Source organism: Falco naumanni, chromosome 4, assembly GCF_017639655.2.
Source record: "Falco naumanni isolate bFalNau1 chromosome 4, bFalNau1.pat, whole genome shotgun sequence".
NCBI lineage: Eukaryota > Metazoa > Chordata > Aves > Falconiformes > Falconidae > Falco > Falco naumanni.
Window position 1 is genome coordinate 89,266,770 of NC_054057.1, and position 8,167 is coordinate 89,274,936.

At 49.7% G+C, this 8,167-nt stretch overlaps 2 protein-coding genes across 11 annotated transcripts in view; one reads left to right on the forward strand and one right to left on the reverse strand.

Moving 5' to 3' along the window:
• Positions 1-2,607, reverse strand: part of IFT122 (intraflagellar transport 122) — a 33,367-nt gene extending 30,760 nt beyond the window's left edge. The window contains exons 1-3 of one of the 6 annotated variants that reach the window (XM_040593059.1): positions 2,456-2,607; positions 1,671-1,737; positions 642-726 (exon numbers count right to left, since the gene is read on the reverse strand). In XM_040593059.1, coding sequence (XP_040448993.1) covers positions 642-726; positions 1,671-1,737; positions 2,456-2,496 — 193 coding nt within the window. In that variant the 5' untranslated portion in view covers positions 2,497-2,607. Of the gene's footprint in view, positions 1-641; positions 727-1,670; positions 1,738-1,861; positions 2,347-2,455 lie in introns of those variants that run through there. The other 5 variants (XM_040593057.1, XM_040593060.1, XM_040593056.1 and 2 more) reach the window with 5 other exon arrangements.
• A 72-nt stretch (positions 2,608-2,679) lies between these two features.
• On the forward strand, positions 2,680-7,849 carry MBD4 (methyl-CpG binding domain 4, DNA glycosylase). Of its 5 annotated transcripts, none has more exons than XM_040593063.1 (7): positions 2,680-2,764; positions 3,489-4,327; positions 4,896-4,970; positions 5,632-5,766; positions 6,045-6,194; positions 6,897-7,000; positions 7,629-7,849. In XM_040593063.1, the coding sequence occupies exons 1-7, from the start codon at positions 2,730-2,732 to the stop codon at positions 7,704-7,706; spliced, it is 1,416 nt and encodes a 471-aa protein (XP_040448997.1). In that variant the 5' UTR covers positions 2,680-2,729; the 3' UTR covers positions 7,707-7,849. The 5 variants fall into 5 exon arrangements, with proteins under 5 accessions (XP_040448997.1, XP_040448998.1, XP_040449001.1 ...); XM_040593064.1 differs by having other exon boundaries at positions 4,899-4,970; XM_040593067.1 differs by lacking the exon at positions 7,629-7,849 and having other exon boundaries at positions 6,868-6,969.
• The last annotated feature ends 318 nt before the right edge of the window (positions 7,850-8,167 follow it).

Below are 8,167 nucleotides of genomic sequence, written 5' to 3' on the forward strand. Positions count from 1 at the left end.
CAATACTGTCAGCCACAGGTTGGAGATTTATGTTAACGGTGCCAAGGGAAAAATGGCACATCCTCACAGGTATCCCTTGTAACTTAAACAGCAGTATTTGAGAGGAAGTCCTCTGAGCCCACAGACAGTAAGCCCCCACAGAACAAGAATCAGAGACAATAAAAGAACTGGAAGCAGAATAAAGTCTGTAGGGAGGATCTGCATGAAGGATCAGAAGATCAGGAAGCTTTGGGATAGTGAAACTATGGGGAATAAAAATCAGAGGCAGGTAGACTACTAGAAAGAGGTCTCTGTCTAGAAAGATCTCTGGGGTAAGCCTTCTCTTCATGTTACCCCACAAATATAAACTTAACCATCACTGAAGTAAGTGGGAGAGGGGAAGTGGGGACTACCGGTCTTGGATTAACAGGTAGCCTTACATGTAAAAATATGGTACTTCTGCATGTAGCATTTGTATGGCAGTTCAGACTCTCCATTCAAAAGAAACAAACAAAACACCAGCACTTACACACCTTCAGGATACTATTACTGAAACAACCAACCCTGATTTATCTATGTATAAATTAGCAACAAGAAATGGAAGATAGGCACTTCACAAACCAGACTAACAAAGCTCACCTCCCCCTCAAAGTGATATTTACCATCTTTAGCATAAGCCACACAGTATACAGTGTCCTTATGTCCTTTCAAAGGTTGAATTAAGGTTCCATCAGAAGTATCATACACCTATTTAAACAAAGGGAAAAAATAAAATCAAATCAAAACCAAAAATACAAACACAAGCCCCATACATTAAAAAGTCTTCCAGTGAGGACCAGGATATAAAATTACTGAAGGCCACCAAGATTATACACTTACATGTTTGCATTTTTGCATAGCATGCAGTCCATGCAAGACAAAATGTTTTAATAAAGTGAAGAAGCTTTCCTTAATTAAATACTTCTCAGAAAGAAGACTCTGTATTAGAAAATTAGATGCACGAAAGAAATTTCCAAACACTTCATTTGGCCATCTTGTTTTAAAAATTTCCTTCCTTTCTCTGCAGTAGATTTTTTACTGGAAAGGATCATCAATAAACATATCCAAAGACTGCTGTCCCGCAGTTCTGATCTCTGTAATTGTTCCATCCATCATCTATCCATCCCTGCAGTTTCTACACCTGCCCCACATGAAAGCCTTGCAGGAACAGTGAGAAGTATGGTCCAGAGCTGCTCTCGCTGATGGGTAAGCAGGAGACAAACAGACCCAGGGAACTGCAAAAAGCTCTACTTGGAAGCTTCTCACAAAGTAGGGACATTGATTTGAGTTTCTTTTACCCTTTTCACAGAGATTCTAAGAAAGTTTTAACAACACAGTATTTGTATACCATGCCACTGTGGTAAGTGTGGATGCAGGTTAATGGATTTCAAACCAGCGGGTGAGGTGCGAGAGGATGAGATGATGCAAGTAACTTAAATCTCATTACTTTTGGAAATAGAGCTTAAAACTTTGTAAGAAACATTAAAAAGCTTCAAAACACTTTACACTTATAGCCTGCATTAATATGTATGTAGCTATGAGGCTGGACGAGTAGAGATAAGAGGATTTTTGATAGGTTATATTCATAAGTTAATGTGAAAAAATCATATTCATTCAGTTGTAAAGGCAAGAGGAAAAAAAAGTTTCCCTACCAGGAGTCTATTTCCAGCAGCAATTATCAATTGAGTCCCATCTGGTTTGAACGCAAGATCATAAATACTAGAGGAAAAAAAACACAACACAAACACCACCCCCCACCCCCAATAAAACCCCGTATTAGTAGGCAGAAAATATATTTCTTTTCATGTCAAAGCTGCCGCATTAAAAAAAATGAATTGCATACTTGAGCGTATATCGAACTCCTGAGAAAATTCCCCAAACTACGAGCACCCTCTGTGGCCGCCTGCCGCAGCCAGGAAGAAGCCCTGGCACGGGCCACCATCCCGGCTCCAGGCCTGAACACGCACGGGCGGGGGCAGGAAGGAGCCTGCGGCCTGGACCCTTGATACAGGACCACGGATACAGGCACGGCCTGCTGGCCTTCGGCTGAACGTGACGTGAAAAAAAAGAAAAACCAACCCCCACAAAGGACTCTGCATTACTGGGGACCACGGGCATCAGCCGGGCGCTGCAGGAGTGCCGCTGCCCTGCCCGGGGCAAGGACACGGGCTCCCGCCGCCCACGGGCCCTGCGGCGGGGCACGGCACGGGGCGGTGCCGGCGGGCCCAGCGCAGCCCGAAAGAGCTGCCCCGGGCCGCCGCCGTGCCCGGCCCCGCTCCTCGGCACGCCCCGATCGGCAGCCAGGCTGCAGCCGGCCCGCTCCCGGCCCGCTCCCCCACCGCCGGGAGGCCGCCGCCTCTCCTCACAGGCCGGGGGCGGGGCGCCTCGCTGCGCCGCGGATCGTAGCGGCACGGCTGATGCCCCCCGGGCCGCTCACCACTGCTCAGCCTTGTCGCGCCAGGTGAGCGCGGCCCGCATCCCCCGGGCCGGGCCGGGCCAGGCCGCCCCTCACAACCCCGCGTCAGCACCGCCGCCGCGCGCTTGTTTACACCCGCCGCCGGCGCCACGGGCAACGCGCCTGCGCCCGGGGCCGCGCCGGGCCGCCGCCACGGCAGGGGGCTCCCGCCAGCGGGGCGGGGCTGCGCTTGCGCGGGGCGGGGCTGCGCTTGCGCGGGGCGGGGCTGCGCTTGCGCGCCGTAGGGCGTCACGTAATGGAGGCTGACGGGATGGCGGCGGCGGCCCGCGGGTAGGGGCCGGGGCGGCCCGCGGGGTGGAGGTGGCGGTGATGGCGGCGATGGCGGCAGGTGCTCCTCGCAGAGCGGCGTTGGGCCTGAGGCCGCACCCGGGCCGGGCTGGACCGGACCCGACCCGCTGCTCCGTGGGGCCCAAGCCCGGACCTGGGCTCGCCGCGCCGCGAGGCTCCCCCCGCTCGGAGCAGGGCCCACCCGCGCGGCTCCTTCCCCGCGCAGCCTCCCGGGCGGCAGCCGAGACGGGCCCGGGCCCGGCCCCAGCGGCGAGGGCTCCGGCGCCGCGGCGGAGAGCGGGCTGACGAGGCAGCGGGCCGCGGCCGGGCCCGGCGCCGTCCCCGGCGGCTGGCAGAAGGTGGCCAGGCGAAGGCAGCCGGGCAGGATGGCGTGGGGGTCGGTGCCCTTTGTCCGGTGAGGCCGGAGCCGGAGGGCTGGCCCGGGCGGGGGCCGCTGCCGCCCCTGGGCACAGCCCTGCCCCCGGCGCAGGCTTCACTCGCACGTCAACCCCTGTGTGCGGAGTGCGGGAGGCGAAGTGTGCAATGTGTGCGAGATTGTCTGTAAACTGTTTTGTAAAGTCACAGAAACTTGCATTGACATCACCCTGTCAACCGTTTTTTGTCATTTTTTCGTTTATTTGTTTTCTTAATTGCTAGAATACTTTTTTAAGTGAGGAGCGAGAGAATGAAGAAGTCACCACTAACTTACTTTTCTATCATACCACAGTCCTGAAGGAAATAACCTAAGATCGAAAATTGCACTTGCGGAGTATTTTCGGAAAACTGGGGAGACGACACTAAAAGCAAAAGATTTTGATTTTACAGCTCCTTATCAGAGTACACGTTCAAGGGTGAAAAAATACACAGAAGCTGTGAGAACTGTTTTAGAGAGTGAGGATTGTCACAGTCAAGTGCAAGACCTCAGTGTACGAAACAGCGCAGAGGATGGAATTCAAAATATTCAGACTGGAAATGAAAACCTGGGAGAAGTTACGTTCACTCTGGAAAGTGAAGATTTGATCACGAGAGGCATAAACCCAGAGGACTGTTTGAAAACCGAAAAAGGGGCAGGTGGAAAAAGTGTTCAGAATAAGAAAACTAGAAAGAGCTCAGGAAAGAGGAACCAAGATAATACCCAAAACAAAAGACGGAGAAGAGTATGTAACAAACAGGAAACTGAGTGCCTTCAAAACAAGAAATTTTGTAGAAGGAAAGACAGGTGTGTCACTGATAGTCAGGGCGTAGATGATCAGAATGCAGACCCTGTGGATGCAGGAAGAGCTCTGTTACGAATGTCCAGGTCAAGGTCAGATGCACAGTTGAGGTCAGTGACAGCTCTCTCAGAAAGGGAGCTGGAGAGCCTGGCAGAGGAGGAATGTGTGGAGACAGGTTCTAATGACGCATCCTCCGCAAGATCTGAGGAGAGAACCAGTGGATTCAAAATACAGAAAGAGACAGATCAAAGGAGGCCGGGTAACCAGGATTTTAAATCTGACACTGAAACGGATGCTAACATCTTGCAGCTGTGTGATAAGACAAACTTCACAGCAGTTAAAATGACGCCAGGTATGTATGTGGTTTTGAGGCAGAATATGTTCCTAACATTCTGCCAGGGGTTCTCGTAACTGTAGGAGCGAAGTATTCTGTTTCAGGTCAAGCTGCTTTGACATCTGAATCTGACTCATTTTTTTATCCAGCAGCATTTAACTTAATGCAGATCTATTCACAACTGGAACTTACTCTACAGATCTCTTTAGTATAATGTAATAATGTTCGTTACCTTCGCTTCACTAAGTTTTAATGTTGTTGCACAGTTGGTCAATTTGATTCTTAAAAAAGGTTCGTTTTATCTTGTTTCATGTGCTAGAGTGTGTGGACAACATTTAATCCTTGGTTGTAGTTTGAGCCTGTTTCCTCAGACTGTGGCAAAGTTACAGTTTATCTACTGAGGATTTCTTGTAGAGTTGAAGTACAGAGGGAGCCCTGGAGTGAATCTAAAGCACGTTTATGTTCTGTACAATTACAAGAAATCCTTGTATTTCCATCACAACATAAAATAGAAATAGCCTGTGAAACATGGCAGCAAAATACTTCATTTCTTTTCTTTTTACTGCAAAGTTTTTATTTTTTACAGAAGAGTCTATACCACGAGCACAAGTGGATAGGAGGAAAACGAGCCCGTATTTTTCAAGTAGATACAGTAAAGAAGGTATGATATTCTTTAGGGAAATAGTTGTGTTTTTTTTGTGGAGGAGGAATAGGATGGCTGAAGATCGAGTGATGTTATGGAAAATTTCTTCCGGTTTTAGGCTGGTCTTGCTCAGGTGGCATTAGAGAGCTTGGCTTACTGCACTGGTGTTCATCATGTCCTGTTTCAAACCTCAGTGGTTTGTATCTGGCAAATAGCTGTTAAGGCTGGTATGCAACGCCTTGGCAGCTCTTGCAGCAGCTGCAAGGTGCTGGGGTGAATGGGCTTTGGGGAAGTTCTCTTCAGACTGCTGAGGTGTTTCCCCTGTCAAGGGGAGACCCTGTACCCAGTGGCTGCTGCTCTGTACCTGCGCAGGAGCATGGCAGTGGCTGGGGAGGGCATCTCTCCTCAGAAAATATATGTAACATGGAATGTGGGGGCACGCAGAGGCAGCCTTGACTTACTGCAGTCTGTGCTGGGGGACACATAGTCCCCTGCATTTAGGTAAAATTTTTGTGGGAATTGCCATTGCTCCATCCCCATATGGTGCTCCAACAAAGATGAATCTGCTTCAAAGGGTGGTCTCTTTTTTTAAAAATATTTTTTATTATTGTTTTCATTTAAATAGGTAAATCTATCCTTTACTGTCCAGTAAATTTTCCTGTATTGCCTCTGTGTACAGCTCCCAGCCCACCTAGAAGGAAGGCTTTCAGGAAATGGACTCCTCCACGTTCTCCTTTTAACCTGGTCCAAGAAACACTTTTCCATGATCCATGGAAACTTCTCATTGCAACCATATTTCTCAATAAAACTTCAGGTAAATGGAACAGTAAAATTTTGTGTTGTATAAGTGTTGGAGTGGTGTCACAGGGTCAGAACAGCTGCCACTTTTAATGGCATTAATGAAAGAATAAATATATATTAAGAAAGAATAAATATATATTAACTCATGTTAATGTACAGTGTATATTAACAGTGTAAAAACATCTTTAATTTCTAACTCTTGCCTCCGAAAAAGCTCACTTCAAAAAGTACACATAGGTAATAAAAAAAGAAAATTACCCGCCCAGCCCTCATGATGGGTTCTTTCACTAGGCAAAATGGCGATTCCTGTGCTCTGGGAGTTCCTTAAGAAGTATCCTTCCCCTGAAATAACCAGGGCTGCAGACTGGAAAGAAATGTCACATCTGCTCAAACCTCTTGGCCTCTATGAACTCAGAGCAAAAACCATCATCAAGTTCTCAGGTAGGTTTTCCTGAATATGTCTGTGGAATGGTCTAAATTACACTGGCAAGGCAAACAGCACTGTCTTCAAACAGCGCTCTGCCACTTTTATTACTGTTTGACAAATACTGGTGATGATTTATTTTATGCAGCTTTGGGATGTGTTGGTCTTACATATGCAAAGCTGCTGATCCTGTTGTCTTTGAGAATGAAGTAACTTACATAATGAGTTCTGCAAGAGACCTTTGTCTGAGAGACAACTTTGAGTGGAAAAATATATGCCTGCAAGATGGTTGGACTTGATCTTAAAGGGTCTTTTCCAACCTAAACCATTCTGTAAGACTGGGTTTGTGTTTTGCAGCACTGTCATAAGGTGGCTTTTCTCTGTTTTGCATCAGGTAACCTCCAGAAGGCCTTTATAGCCAGAATTTTTCTAAGATTCTGGTATTTTCTGTACTTAGACTAAAAGTATTCTTCTGTGGGTTCTGAGGAGAGGTGTAATAAAAACTCACCTGCAGTGATTTGTTTAGAAGATGTTTGAGATGTACCCCATAGGGATTCATCACCTAGTTTCACCAGGAAATAGCTAAAACTTGTATTCTTCATTTAAAAAGTTCCAAAGTGGAAATGTGTTACAATAACAGAGAATCAGGATTTTGTTCAGAGTTGCTTTCTGTGACCTGCCTGTCTGCAGGCAGTGAAGTCTGTGACCGTACGTTGCAGATGAGTACCTGAGCAAGCAGTGGAAGTACCCCATCGAGCTGCATGGGATCGGGAAGTACGGGAACGACTCCTACAGAATCTTCTGTGTCAATGAATGGAAGGAGGTGGGTGGTGTGCCCGAGCTGCTGGGGTCTGGTCCACCATGGGCTGCTGGCAGCAGGGCTCTGTCCTTTGGCATCATGGACTTTGCATCTGTGGACTCCCTTGGATTTAAAAAGGGAAAGGATAGGGCGTTTTATATCTTTGGTAGGTTGAATTCCCAGAACATGACTTTTGCAAGTCTGAACCTATAAATGAAGACTTGTCGCCTTAATTTTTTTCCCCCTGTAGTTTTCTGCTTTGACTGTTTTTGCTTATTTCCTTGATGTGGGGGTGAAAGTCTTTTCCCTGCTCTAGTTGAGAACTGGTGTCCTTATGGTTCCTGCCAGCCAGATCCCTTCGAGGTCCGTGTTGGTGGGGCCTTTGGCGTGCTGAGGTCCTCTTGTGGCAGACGACTGTGGGGGGCAGTCGAGGGGCTGCTTCACTCTCTGGCATAGGACCCCCCGTCCTGATTCACAGAGGGGTGTGGGTGGCTGTGGGGCTGACCAGGAGCCGTGTTCTTTGGTTTGCGCAGTGTGGCCTTTCACTGCTCCCTGCATGGGGTCCTGGGCTGGGGCGGGAAACGTGTCAGAGCACGAGGTGTTTCAACAGAAGGGATTTTAGTAAATGTTAAACATTTGTGCTGTGTTTTAGGTACAGCCGCAGGACCACAAGTTAAATGTGTACCACGCCTGGCTCCGGGAGAACCGGGAGAGGCTGAGCATAGACTGAGGGCAGCCGCACGTCCCCCCGTCCTGGCCAGCTGGCTCAACGCCGCGGCTGGCGCATGCTCCCATGCGTGACCCCAGCTGGAGGCCTGCCCAAGCCCTGTGAAACCCCTGCACTTGTTAATAAATGTTCCCCCGTTTCGTTTCGGCAGAGTCTGCTCCTTCTGCGCCGCCCCGGCTGGGCAGGGAGCTCGCAGAGGGGCTCGCTGCCTCCAGTGGGGCTCATACCGGCCACCGCTGCCTGCGGGGGGGCGCGGCGTCCCCCCGGCCTGTACCAGCTCGTCCCCGCGGCCCCGCTCGGGCTGGCGGAGGGCAGTCGGTGCCGCTGTCGGGCCGCGCGTGGGCCACCAGCTGCCGGGAGCGCGGCCGTCGCCGCCAGCCTGTGGCGAGCGTTTGACCGGCATCGCGCCTCGGCTCAGTGCGTCAGGGCGCGGCCTGCGGAGCGCAGATGCCCGATTAATCTCC